Genomic DNA, 14,491 nt, shown 5'->3' with positions numbered 1-14,491 from the left:
GTGTTATTAGCCTCATTTATTTGCTGCACTTCGTAGATATTTTATTCGTGTTTTTTTGTTATATGGTGAATCACACTTCCAATTTATTCAAAAAAAATCTTTACCGTTTGTGTGCGTGTATATTTGGTTTATAGCCAAAAGATATTTCAAAACCCATTAGAGGCCTATGAAAGGGAATATACTCATTTTGGATTTGGGGTGCATTAACACTCCCTTAGTCTTAAACATAGCACTAATCTCAACCGTTTGATAAGAGATGTGGATGATGGTGATTTAAAATACACGCGCTACATTAATACGTTATTCAGCTACATTATAAGGGCAAAATTGGAATCAGAGAAATTGAATAGACGGTTTTAAATTGCATGTCCATGATTTTCGCTATTTTCATTAAGAGCATCTCCAATGGCGGCGAGCGGACAGGCTAGCCGATTTCCGGCGCTGGCCGGTCCGCTCGCCGAACCATTGGAACCGGCGAGCGCCATTTCGGCGAAAAAATCGGCGACCCGACGTCGATTTTCAGGCGCTGGCCGATACGCTCCCCGGTCGGCTGGCTGCCATTGCAGGCTCCCGATCGGCGAGCGATCGGCCAGCTCAATTTTTTTTAATTTTTCGAAACACTATATATACGCGATTTGTACGTCATTTTCATTCGCATCACTTATTTTAACGAGTTTTCTCTCCATCTTAATTTCTGTACAAGAGCAACAACGTGAAATGAGTAACGCGGGTGGTAGTAGTGGTGGTGATGCTGAGGAGTACGAACGACAAATGAACGAAGAGTTGGAGGCATATACGTCCCGCGAGATAAACCGGTTGATACAAAGGGCATTGCAGCTGGCGGTACCTCGACCTCCACCCGTTGTCCACCGACGAGCAGTGATTGATCGGGATCACGTAGCTGCACATCAGCGGCTATATGAAGACTACTTTGCGGAGGAGCCGCGGTTTGGGGCGCCTCTTTTCAGGCGGCGTTTTAGGATGCGTAGGCCAGTGTTTATGCGTATCGTTGATGCTTTGGAGCGTCGATATTTGTGTTTCCGGTTCAGGTACGATGCGGCTGGCAGACCCGGCCACACACCTATACAAAAGTGCACTGCGGCAATCAGGCAGTTGGCCTGCGGAGGCGCGGCAGACATGTGGGACGAGTACCTCCACATCGGTGAGACGACTGCCCTGGATTGTCTGAAGTATTTCTGTCAGGGCGTCATTGAAATATTCCGTGATCAGTATCTTCGAAGCCCTACCCCTGAAGAGTGCAAGGACCTGATGCAGATGCACGGGGGAGAAGCATGGGTTCCCCGGGATGTTGGGCAGCATAGATTGTATGCATTGGGAGTGGAAGAACTGCCCCGCTGCCTGGAAAGGGTTCTACACGACCGGCTACAAGGGAAAGAATCCCACGATGATCCTCGAGGCCGTAGCTGATTACCGGCTGTGGATTTGGCATGCATATTTTGGGGTAGCCGGGTCGAACAACGACCTCATCGTCCTCAACTCGTCGCCCCTTTTCAACGAGCAGTGCCAAGGTGTCGGTCCGGCCATCAGTTTTATCGCCAACAAGAACCAGCATGATATGGGCTACTACTTGCCGGATGGGATATACCCTAGGTGGCCCGTCTTTGTGAAGACGATCAGATGCGCATTAGATGAGAGGAAGACCTACTTTGCGGAATGGCAGGAGTCGGCGCGCAAGGACGTGGAGCGCGCATTTGGTGTGCTCCAGTCTCGATGGGCGGCAATTAGGGGTCCAACGCGTTTGTGGCATATCGACTGCATTGCTGATATAATGTATGCCTGTATTATCCTGCACAACATGATTGTCGAAGATGAAGGTGTACAACTGACTAGTTGGTCCAATGACGATGCTAATGAAGCCAGCCCAAGCCACGGCGTGGCCGCCTCCAACGTACGAAGGGGGGTACCTCACGATGAAGTTGGCCGCCTCAAGGCACATGCCGACATGCGCCAAGTGGATGCTTATATTCGACTCCAAAATGAAACCATCACCAAGAGTACGGAGTTAGAATCATTCCCATATGGTTTAGCAATTCATGGGGCTTGAGTATAGTACCACCACATGCATTGAATTTTTTTTATGTGTTTTGGATTGCATACAGTAAATAATGTACAAAAAGTGGCATTTAATGTACATGCGTGATAGCAAGTGATGTACCTGTGTAAGGATTTAATGTGTAAATTAATTACTCGTGCATTGATACATTATTCTAGTCTTATGTGTACATCAAGTCTTATAATTTGAAGCATCATATTACATCAATTATTTTGATCTGTACAATCCTTATTCTGCGTTGATACGTTGTGTTATTAGACATTCAATTTACATCTAGACTAATAAATGTACGTTTGTCTTATTAGAATCAAAGTGTACATCGACCGATTTCGATGATGACATTGATGAAGACATTCCCCTTTCATTTATACATCAATTTAGGGAGGAATTGCCTGCGAATAAGGAGGCTGAGCGCGCTGTCGCGCCAAAGCGTTTACGTTGTTTATAATAATCATGTTTACATTGTGTATAATATTTATGTTTTAATGTACAATTTGACTTTTGTACATTAATGATAGCATTGAGTGCATTATACAACTGAACATTATTCACTGTTTGAATAGTACATTAATTATATAAAAACGCGTACATTATTTATTAAGTATGTTAGTAATGTACATATAGAGAACAATAATGTAACGTATTGTGACATAGTAATGTACCATTGTAATAGAATAATTGGAAGAGGTACATTCAATTCATAACTAATGTAGTCATTCACTTATAAATAATGTACGAAAGCTCATAAATACGCAAACTCATTAGTAAATAATGTAGTCATTCACTGCCTAAACGAATGATGTACATAAAATACAAAACTAACGTAGTCATTCACTAGTGAATAATGTACTAAAACTCATTAATAATGTAATCATTCAGTAGTAAATAATGTAGATGTCAAAGTAGCTATTAGAAACAATATGTTTAGAAAACAAACGAAAAAATATCAAGATTTCTTCTTCCCCTTACGCTTATCCTTGTCTATATCCGTATCGATTTTTTGTACATGATCTCAAATCATGATGACACATCGCACCACATGTCCTACACTTTCGAAGCGGTCTGCTCACCTCCTTTATAGCCTTTTCCCTCTTGGAGATCATACGACTAGCATCTGTACATAGAAATCAAATATAACTTTCACCAAACAGAATCAAAATAAGTATACAGTGTATGATTACTGTTGTACATTATTCACTGTTAGGCATGTACATTATAAGACTATATTCGTACATTATTTTATGTATAAAATCAAAAACACCCATTAGAAAGTAGAATTTTATGCATGTGTTGGTAATATGCCCTAGCCCCATAGATTGCTAAACCCTAGGGGAATGATTATAACTCTCTGCCATTGGTAATGGTTTCGTTTGTGAGTCGGTACTACAACCTAGCCTAATGGATTGCTAAACCCAAAGCGTATGGATTCAACTCCCGCCAAACATTAAATTCTTAGACAGGTACATCATTTAGTATTACACGTGTACATTAAAGGTCAATTTTCGTACATTATGTACTGTATGAAATCCAAAACACACATAAAAAATGAAATTCAATGCATGTGGTGGTACTATACTCAGGCCCCATGGAATGATAAACCCAAGGGTAATGATTCAAACTCTCTCCCCTTGGTGATGGTTTCGTTTGTGAATGGGTACTAAAATCTAGCCCCATGGATTGTTAAACCCAAAGGACATGAATTCTAGTTTCTTTCAACATTACTCTCTTCAATCTGTACATTATTCATTGTTACGAATGTACATTATTAGACACTAGCGGTACATTATTTACTGTACCAAATCTAAAACACACAATAAAAAACAAAATTTAATTTATGTGGTGGTACTATACCCTAGCCCCATCAGTTGCTAAACTCAAGGGGAATGATTCAAACTCTCTGCCCGTGGTGATAGTTTTGTTTGTGGATGAGTACTACAACCTAGCCCCATGGATTGATAAACCCAAAGGGCATGGATTCAACTCTCGCCAAGCATTAAATACTTACACAGGTACATCATTTAGTATTACGCATGTACATTAAAGGTCACTTGGCGTACATTATTTAGTTCTACTTAGCCTAAACATTATTTCCTAAAACACGTACATTATTTAAATTCAGACTGAACACTATTAGACATTACGCGTACATTATTTCTTATACATTAAAAACTGTCAATCATGTACTACATAACATTATCTTCTTTCATTAATTTCACAATTCTCGCTGCAACTTTGTAAATTAACGTGAAATACTATGGAACACAGCAAAAACAGAATTATGGTCTACTCACAGAGTTTAGTTGATTAAATATAGAAAAAATTGTTCAACTTTGAAGAAGTTTGAATTGTTCGAATTGAACAAGAACTAATCGTGGCTAATTCAGTTTGAGCAATACGAACTCAAATTAAACTGCAATACTTTCTTCCATAATTAAAACAACAAAACCTATGAATGAAAACGATAGTTTCTTGTAAACAATGACTTCAAGAATGTAGACGATGGAGTTCTTTTAATTGTAGCAGTTGAATTTGATAATTGCATTCTTGACAACCGTAAACATGGAATATAGAATTATTAATTATGGAAAACAAATTAGCAAAAATATTCAAAAAAGGAGAGAATTTAGGAATAGAAATAACTGAAGCAAAAAAGGACTCCCCACATTGCCCTTCACGGTATTTTAATCAAGTTAATTAATTCCATGTGGAATAAATATAGACCATTAGATGGCAAGATCCAAGAGTTAAGATTTGTGTTGTGTTTAACAAATATTTAATGTAAGGATGTGAATACATCCCTTTTGGATTTACATTAAAATAAATTTATGTGTGAACTACCCTTTAATCTTGTCGAAAAATGCACCAATGATTCCTAAAAAGATTTTATACTCCATCTGTCCCTCAAATTTTGTCACAGTTTGACCGGGCACGAGTTTTAAGAAATGTAATGGAAAGTGAGTTGAAAAAGTTTGTAGGTTGTGGGTCCTACTTTTAAAGTATTAGTTTTATAATAAAATATGGTTGAGAATAAGTTAGTGGAATGTGGGGACCACTACCAAAAATATGGTAAAAAGTGAAATGCGATAAATTTTGTGGGACGGACGAAAATGATAAAATGTGACAAAATTTTAAGGACGGAGGGAGTAGCTTTTTTGGTCCCTAAAAATCATATTTTTTGTACATGTCGGTCTTTTATACCTCTTTGCATTCGAAAAATCCCCTAAATGACATGGAGGACATTTTTGATCTTTTGAAATCAGAATTTTGGTTCATATTCAATCTTGCAATCTTTTTGGACATATATAAAAGCACTTTTTCGGGCCGAAAAAATTTACATTTGAGGTACTAGTTGATTTTTTATTTTTACAATATAAAACATTTTCTTTTGAATTATAATTACTTAATATTTTCAATAATTACTTCAAAGAATTCGCTTTAATTTATGTTAGACATAATCACTTAAATTTTAATTATTAAACTTTAAAAAATTCACTATACTATATTTTAATTAATGTAATTAAAATATTTATTTTTCACTTAAGTATAGTAACATTTAAATATTTAAGTAATATTTTTTAAGTAAAAAATTACTCTATAGTTCACTATAATATTTTTACTTCTCAAACTAAAAAAATTTAATTAAATGTTTTTAAGTAAAAATAAATCCCACAAGCAAAAAGAATTTTCTATAATTCACTTTAATATTTTTATTAATAAATGTTATTATTAGATTTAATTTTTTCTTCATATAGAATGAGTTTTATAATGAATAATATTTAATTTTAAAAATAAATAAAGTATAATTAAACTATTTTAAGGCTATATTTATTTTAAACACATATTGACAATAAACAATTTTAAGTAACTAAAAATACAAAATAGTATACTAATATTTAAGGTCCAAAATACCCTCAAACATTAAAAATTCAGATTTTTGCTGCCTAAGGTTACTTTAGTCTTATCGTACCAAAATTGCTATAAAAAAATTTTAGGAACCATTGATGCATTTTTCGACAAGATCAGAGACTATTAAGATAGTTAACTCTAAATTTAAATCACTTTGACTAATTTTGTGAGTGAAAAAAGTAAATGGAGAGATAATATTTTAAAAATTTTAAGTTTAGTAGAAATAGTTAAAGTAAAATCTATATTTATGTGTTTAAATTTAGTGTAAATGATTGGTAATTCTTTAATAATTCTCATAAATTTAATGTCAATTAAAGTTTGAAATTTATATTTTTAATTTAAAACGTGGCTTGCTTCGTAGGTAACCAATTAAAGGGCTCGCATATACAATGTTAGGATAAATATTGTTGGTATATTGTCTATCTTTTTGTTTATTAATATTGAATTCTGCATAAAATTAGAGATTGAAAAGTTGGTATCTTTTTGTTTATTAATATTGAATTCTGCATAAAATTAGTGATTGAAAAGTTGGTAAAATGTTGTATCGTGTAAAACATATATGATTGAAAACATAGTATGAAAACTGAGAAGTATGTGCAGGTAGTATGAAAACTGAAAAGTATTTAGCGATATTTTTTGTTTTGCATTAAACTGTGTCTTTCCCAAGATTCATATTTTTATAGGACGTAAAGAGAATTATTATTACAAGAAAATAAATTTGTGTTGGATATTAAATCCAAGAAAAGGAATTTATCCGCAAATGTCAAACAATCGAACTGTAAAATCAAATCACACAATACACTGGAGTAATCTATGAACAAAGATAATTTCCAATTCATTTTTCTTTGGCATAGGAAGGCTCTTCACTGTCAAATCCATTTTGCCTATTCTACACTAGCACATATTCTTGGAAAAGGATACAGAAGATACTCTACAAAATTGGATGTAATGTTCATGAGAGCTTGTACTCGAGCATATCTCTAATGTTCAACCGAATCGACGGCCCCATCGATGAGCATACATGAGCACTTTTCCAGTACACACCTTTTGCCCCCGTCGGCTTGTTTGATTCTACCGATTTCTGCAAGTTTTAATGCCAATTACTCGAATGCTTCTAGCATACAACAGTGGAACAAAGATCACTTACCACAGCTGCAAGAAAGTTTGCAATGAGATCTTCCTCTGAAAAATCTGCCTTTCCAAAAGGTAAGTGGACGATCCCAGTTTTATCTGCTCGATATTCAACTTTTCCTTTCTTGAATTCCTCTATTGCCTGCGATAACATTTTTCGTCGTAGGAACCTTTAAAAACTTATACAAATTCATCAACCCCAAGCATAAGAATTTTTATCTTCAACGGTTCAAGGATAATAATCTTCAACACCATGAACCACAATGGCAGGTAATATGTTCAGTTTCAGTATAGTTTCTCACCATATACCGATATTCATTAAGTAGTTTGCTAGTATAAAATGAGCTGAGTATCTGAGAGCGTGTACCTGTGGTATGTTTGTAGTCACTGTACCAGCTTTAGGGTTTGGCATCAATCCTCGTGGACCTAGAAGTTTTCCTAGGCTTGCAACCTAACGATGAAAATATATGTCAATGGGGATCCATGCGTCAAAAAAAAAAGTGCAATGAAAAACCATAGCCAGTGGTGCAATTACCATAGTCAATCTTTATACTAGGAATCTAATCCTATCAACAATACTAGGAGATAAACCTTGTCCATAGACAATAACTACCAATAAGTAAATGATCGGAGTTCTTAGATATAATCACTATAGATAAGAGCAACTTAATAGGGATATATATCAGGACCTTAGGCATCATATCTGGTGTTGCAATCAGTTTATCGAAATCCATGAATCCACCTTTAATCTGGGCTATCAAGTCTTCTCCACCAACAATATCAGCTCCCGCATTTTTCGCCTCATCAAACTTTTCACCTGCAAAAGAAAACTAACAGGGCAAATGATGCTAACAAGATAATATGGCATAAGGCCTATGATGGAGAAAAGGTACACATGAGGGACACCATCTCTATACACAAGATGTATGATTTCGTTATGGTTGTTGCTAGTAGCTAAGTCAGCATGAAGCTTAACAGGAGCGTGCTAATTCCATTTCCGAAACCAGGAAAATGATCGAATCCCCTTTTTGCCCTTCATTTTATTCGTTCACATATTTCTCTCATGCTGAAGTGCGTTAAACTTAACAGATAGAACTTATATGCAATCACCTTGTGTAAGAACAGCAACTTTAACAGTCTGACCAGTTCCCTTCGGCAGATTGACCTATAATAGTTTTTAAAGAAAACATTGCATGATACATTATCAACAGGCAATAGTTCCAACCTTACTGTTTTTATTGAACAAAACAATGCTCAGAAAGCTTACAGTTGCCCTCAGTTGTTGATCATTATACTTGGGATCAATATTGAGGCGGAAATGAGCTTCCACTGTCTCGACAAACTTTGTGCTTGCTGATTGCTTGGCCAATGATATAGCTGTTTTTATGTCATACTCCTGTTTGATTTCTCTCAGTGTTTGAATTCCCAAAAACCTCTTCGACCTGGTCTGTCAATTGCAACCAAAATTTCAGAGTTTTGAAAAGATCAGTGGGAAAGCTGCAATCTTAAGGATCCAGAACTCAATAGTAAATTCTATCTAAGATGATCTATATGTAGTTCCCAAATTGGACAATTCGTGAACTACCACGAAGCTTGCACACACTCCTACTTTTGGTTGGAAAAAATGACTAAATCAAGAAATTCATCTTATAAGATTGCAAATATAATATTTTGTTAGGTCCTGCATTCATTATAGTGTTGCACAAACAAAAATCAACCAAGCAAAAAAAAACTGCAGCATTGTTGTAATTGTAACTAGATTTAACAAACCACAGTTTTCCCCAATTCAGTGACTCAGTGATCATCAAGAATAAGCTACATAAAAGTATAAAACACACATTGAAGTTAAAATTATTGCTTAATGCTTCTAACAGCAACAGCTGTAAGATCATATTAATCCCAATTATCATCTACCAAAAAAGAATTTAAGCAAGGTAAAAAAAATGAAAATCCCTTATCCGTACATACTCTGTCCCTCTTCAAAGGCAGCGCAGCCTTGCCTTTCTTTGGCTTGGTAGCAACCGCAACAGAACCACCGCTTTGTTCTTGCTGCTCCTCCGCGGCCTCAATCGCCACCTCATCTATAGTAGCTACGGCGGAAACGACGAATGATTTTGACAGGCGGCCATTGTCACATAACCTATGGCGCTGGAGAAGTAACGGAGAGAGGGATGAACTTTGGGCGGCAGTGGAAGAGAAATGGTTTTTCTTGGTGGGTTTTCGGAATGAGAGGGAAGGGGACGCGGCGAAGGGACGGTGGAGGTCTTGGAGACGCGGCGGATGAGTGAGAGTGAGAGCGGTGGACGCCATTGTTGAAGCCATGTAAGTGAGTTTGTATAAAGATTGGTCGATTGATTTGGATATCAAAATGAAATTGTGGAGTAGTGATAACTGATAAGGCTGCACTTCAATTGGACATTTTTGTCTATTAAATTTTGGAACTTCAATTCCACCGTGAAATACCCTCATCAAAACAAGGGAAAATTTCCTATAAAGTCATGAAATTTTAACATAGTTTGATTTTTCCGTAAACTTTAAACTTTATCAAATTATGTAAATTTCTCATGTGATCCGACTCGATAGATTTCCGACACAAACTTATCCTAGGTGACGCGCCGGAAGCGTGACTTGGCAAATGACAAATTTAGGGTTCAATTCGAATTGTGGAATTAATACTACTTTTATGCTGAATTCGATTTGTGTAATTCGATTTGTATGTTTATGTCGATTTGTATGCTGAATTCGATTTATATGTTTTCATTTGTTTTACTTGTATGTTTGTAATAGTCCAAGGTCAGAGATTGTAAAGATAGAAGAGAAATAATCAGAATTAGTGGAGTTTTGCCAAGTCATGCCTTCGGCGCGCCACGTAGGATAAGTAATTGTGTCGGAAATCTATCGGGTCGGGTCGGATGGGAAATTTACACAGTTTGGTAAAGTTCATGACTTTTCATGCAACATTTAAAGTTCACGGGAAAAACCAAACTATGTTGAAAGTTCATGACTTTACAGGCAATTTGCCCTAAAAACAATTGGTACAGTAAGATAGAATGAGAATAATGGTTAAATTTCTGATACTATGGGAGTTACACAGATCAGATCCAGGCAAGAGAAGACCGAAGACTGCATATACTAGTACTTTAATTTAGAGTAAAGGTTAATTTTAGTCAAACATATGTCCAAAATATGAATTTGGTCCAAAACATTCACTTTTTGAAAAATAGGTTCATAACGAATGAAATCCTTGTCGGAGTAGTGATTCCGTCAAAAAAATAACGGTCGTGCTACTGTGCAATTACCGTTAACCGTTAGTTTTTTTACGAAACCGTAAAAATAGGACTACTTCGGCGACATTTTTATTTGTTATGGACCCATTTTTCAAAAAGTGAATGTTTTGTGTCAAATTCATATTTTGGTCACATGTTTAGGACAAAAATTGACCTTTACTCATTAATTTATTATTTTTACTACTATTTGTTTATGAATAGCTAAATATCTTTAGCTATAATAGATTTACTTTATATAAGTATTTTTTGTGTTTATATAAGTATTTTTTGTGCTAATAAAAATTGTATGAGTTGGTAATGACTGGTCGTTATAAAGTGCACCATCATCTACAGACTACATTAGTTTTACCTTGGTTGCATAGATTAGTACTCCAAAAGGGGAAGGCCGGTATGGTCAAAATCCATTAGATTCGTTAATATCCACATCCAAACATACTAATGGAACAAGCACAAGTTTTTGTTTTAATCGTAAATGCCCACTCTCGGAAGCTTATTCCCGACAGGGAGAGTTTTCATTTAATCATGGACTATTGTACATGAACATGAACGTGGTTTTAACGTTGTTTTATTTTTGGACAACTGAGTTCCATCCACAAAGGAGAAAGCATTATATCTACTGAAGGCAAAACCATATGCATAATTTTATCAAGCTCATTAAGATAAAGGAAGCTGAATCGCAAAAGTGGGATTGATATATGGAAAGTGGAAGCTACTGTTGGTGAATGTTAGTATGTTACTTCCATTTATTATACTCCCCCCTCCGTTAAATTTTGTCACACTTTGATCAGACACGTGTTTTAAGAAATGTAAGAGCATCCACATCCGTGCTCTTGCCAACGAGCACGGATGTGGGCCCGGTCCCACTTTTACTCCCTGCTCTTAGGCAAGAGCACAACACTCACATCCGTGCTATTCCGCAAGGACAAGCTCAAGGGTCTCACTATTCTATTATTCAATTTAAATAAAAACATTTCCACAAAATTAAAATGCATTAAAAATACCTGAAATAATATTACAAATTACAAAAAAAATTAAAACTTATATAATTAAAATACTAAAAATTAAAAATTACATAATTAAAATCCTAAAAATTAAAAATTACATAATTAAACACCTAAAAAATAAAAATTACTCCCGTGGATGACTTTTCATCCGGCTCTACCCCCAATGTTCTTTGGAGACCCCGTATCATCGCCACATGCGATCGAAGTTGCTTGGGGGTCATAGTTGACCTATCGGCCAAATTGAGTTGGGCCAAAATCCCCCACAACGAGTTGGTGGGGGGTTGAGGTATAGGGAGCGGGGGCGGATGGAGTCGCGGCGCGACGGCGGTTGGCCGTCGCCTTCTTCCTTCCTTGCGGCCGGCATTGGGAACAGTTCGGGCCGGCGTCGGAGCTACTCAAGTTAGCTCCGGCAAGTTGGCTAGCCACATCCTCGGAGCCGGCGTCGGATAGGGATACCGACCTCGACCGTTTGGAGGAGGAGCTAGTGGAGGATGATACGCCTCCCCTATACTTCGGATGCGCCCGCGTCTCCTGCCAAATGTTGAGGTACTTGAACGGCTTGTAGTTCTTGGATTGGTAGGTCGCTAAGGCGGAACTGATGATGTCAAGCTCGCTCCGGCCGCTCCCCGCCGACCGCTCTTCCTGGAGGTAATACCACTGGAACTTTTGGATTTCTTCATTGGCTCTGTATATGGCATTGCGCACCATACTCTCGTTGCGCTAGATTGTTCCAGCCGGCCGATTTTGATTGTACCGGCGGCAGATGCGCCACCAATAATGGTCACCGGATTGGTTCGTGCCAACCTCCGGATCTTCGGAAATTGACAAGTACGCTTTGAATAATTGCTCCATCTCCCCTGTAGTGTACGGGGTGCGGACACCACGAGTAGGAAGATGAGGAGTTTGAGAGGGGCCGCTTCCTCCCGCTCTAGGTACGGGTGGTTCGGGTGTCCACCCGTATTGCCCTTGGGGGGCATCTTGGTCGTCGATCGGGTAAGGCCGGTAGCCACCCGAAACTTGCGAACCTTGGGTTTGAGGAGAGGCCGAATATTCCATTTCCGGACTAGGAAATGGTTGTGAACCGAACCAATCGGGGTTCCAACCATGGGAGTCGGAAGGGTGATCGCCAGAGCCGGATATTTTTTTATTGTGAGTGAAGAAAGATTGAGAATTGTAAGAATAGAAATTAGAGAATTTAAATGAGAATTGTGTAGTGTGGTGTGAATTTTGATGTAGAAGTGAGGTAGATGAAAATGTGTATTTTTGGGGAAAAAATTGAAAAATAAATTAAAAGTGGGTAGAAAACGGATATAATTTTTTGGGAAGTGGGAAAATATTTTTTTTAATCGGATTTTTAATTAAAATCCGATTTTTTTAAAAAAAAACAAATTGCCAACGGCATTGCCGTTGGCCAATGGACGGCTGACACGTAGGCTGCTCGCTGGCACGGACGTACTCGATGCATCGAGCAGCGGGTGCGGCGCCGCTGGCACGGACAGACGGACGGCTGCGCTCAACCGCTGTGGATGCTCTAATGGAAAATGAGTTGGAAAAGTTAATGGAATGTAGGCCCTACTTTTATATATTAGTTTTATAATAAAATGTGAGTGGAAATGAATTAGTGGAATATGGGTCCAATAACAAAAATAGTAGTAAAAAGTTATATGTGACAAGTTTTGTGGGATGGACGGAAATGGAAAATGTGATAAACTTTCAGGGATGGATGGAGTATTTTATACATCAAGCTCGAAATCAATAATTAACACTAATTAGTAAACACTTAGTTTGAACCATGCAACATTAACCTTTTGAATAATTACATAGTAGTAGTAGTAACTATTATGACTTGATCGAACAAGCACACACCATTCTTGCACACTATTAATCGATTCTCAACTCAATTATTCCATCACATACGTATGCCGATAAGATAGACAACATGCCAAGACAACATAAACAATGAGTTTCAAAACCGAATTAGTGTCAAACTCAACTCTACACACATTATACTGGAAATACAGAAGTCTAATTTTGTTATAAATTAGTAAAATTAAATTTCAATTGCAAAGCGTCAAAATTTATATCAATGCCTAAAATTTGTGATATCATAGGTGCGTTAGGTGACATCACTCTTAAAGTGACAACGTGACAACAAGTATCATGCAATCTGCAATACATATGCAAGCAATATCTGATACATAGACAAACAATTTAACATATGGTTCCAAGTAATGTGAGCTACGAAATCAGAGCACTATGGTATGGTGACACCATAGTTAAAATGACAATCTAGGCAAGCAATCTGCGATACATAGGCAAGCATTCTGCGATACATAAGCAAACAACTCAGCATATGGTTTCAAGCAATCTGCGATATGAAATCAAAGATAATCAAGAAATCTACAATACATAGGCAAACAAGTTTGTCATATGGCAAACTAAGATTGAATCTGCTCCTAAATCTAACAACTGTCCTTGGTGGTACAGTGTCATCTTAAATGGTGTTGTCATTTTAACACAAATCCATACGTATTTCTTTAACTAGGGCTGTGATCAAATGCAAATTCTAAATATTGTACAAATTCTAAACTATGATCTGGACCGCTAGAAAATGTTAACAGAAGATAAAATAACAGCAACAAAAAATGTCAACACAGTGTCAGCGGTTGATGCTGTGTTGAAATTGAGTTGACATTTTTTTTTGCTATTATTTTGTCATTTATTGACATTTTTTAATGGTCCAGATTATAGTTTGAAGTTTGTAAAATATATAGAATTTGTGATTATCCCTTTTACTATATGTTTAAGATAAGAGCTTAGTGTTTAAGATTTAATGTTTTAAACAAACAGAATGCAAAATAAGTCTACGTTCGACATGCATGATGATTAAAAGGAAAAAAAAGACTGTTAGAGAAACAATTGAAGGAGAGAAGCAAAAAAAAGAATGTTGCAAACATTTTGCTTTCATACATACACCGCATATTCGAAAAGCCCAATAACACTAAGGTTAAATTAAATTTGGGCCACCCAATAAAGACCTTAAAACAAACAAATAAATATAAATAATTCCTCTTTGGTCATCCCTCACG

At 36.8% G+C, this 14,491-nt stretch overlaps 1 protein-coding gene across 1 annotated transcript; it reads right to left on the bottom strand.

Annotated features, from left to right (window-relative positions):
- Nucleotides 1–6,729: 6,729 nt before the first annotated feature.
- On the bottom strand, nt 6,730–9,500 carry LOC121802362 (50S ribosomal protein L1, chloroplastic-like). The gene is made up of 7 exons (XM_042202028.1): nt 9,080–9,500; nt 8,379–8,558; nt 8,222–8,276; nt 7,801–7,928; nt 7,479–7,562; nt 7,128–7,253; nt 6,730–7,061 (listed from the first exon to the last, which is right to left on the bottom strand). Exons 1-7 carry the CDS (start codon nt 9,431–9,433, stop codon nt 6,933–6,935), a joined length of 1,056 nt encoding a protein of 351 aa, XP_042057962.1. The 5' UTR covers nt 9,434–9,500; the 3' UTR covers nt 6,730–6,932.
- Between the last annotated feature and the right edge of the window lie 4,991 nt (nt 9,501–14,491).

This window comes from Salvia splendens, chromosome 5 (assembly GCF_004379255.2).
Source record: "Salvia splendens isolate huo1 chromosome 5, SspV2, whole genome shotgun sequence".
Taxonomy (NCBI): domain Eukaryota; kingdom Viridiplantae; phylum Streptophyta; class Magnoliopsida; order Lamiales; family Lamiaceae; genus Salvia; species Salvia splendens.
The sequence above is the reverse complement of the archived record's forward strand: the minus strand, read 5'-3'. Positions and strand labels throughout refer to the sequence as shown.

Excerpts from the sequence above, each read along its gene's own strand:
- LOC121802362 (XM_042202028.1), bottom strand. The coding sequence starts at position 9,433 with ATGGCTTCAACAATGGCGTCCACCGCTCTCACTCTCACTCATCCGCCG. Across the intron at positions 7,254-7,478 it reads TGACTACAAACATACCACAG|GCAATAGAGGAATTCAAGAA; the intron begins GTACACGCTCTC and ends ATGTTATCGCAG. Across the intron at positions 7,062-7,127 it reads CAAACTTTCTTGCAGCTGTG|AAATCGGTAGAATCAAACAA; the intron begins GTAAGTGATCTT and ends TAAAACTTGCAG.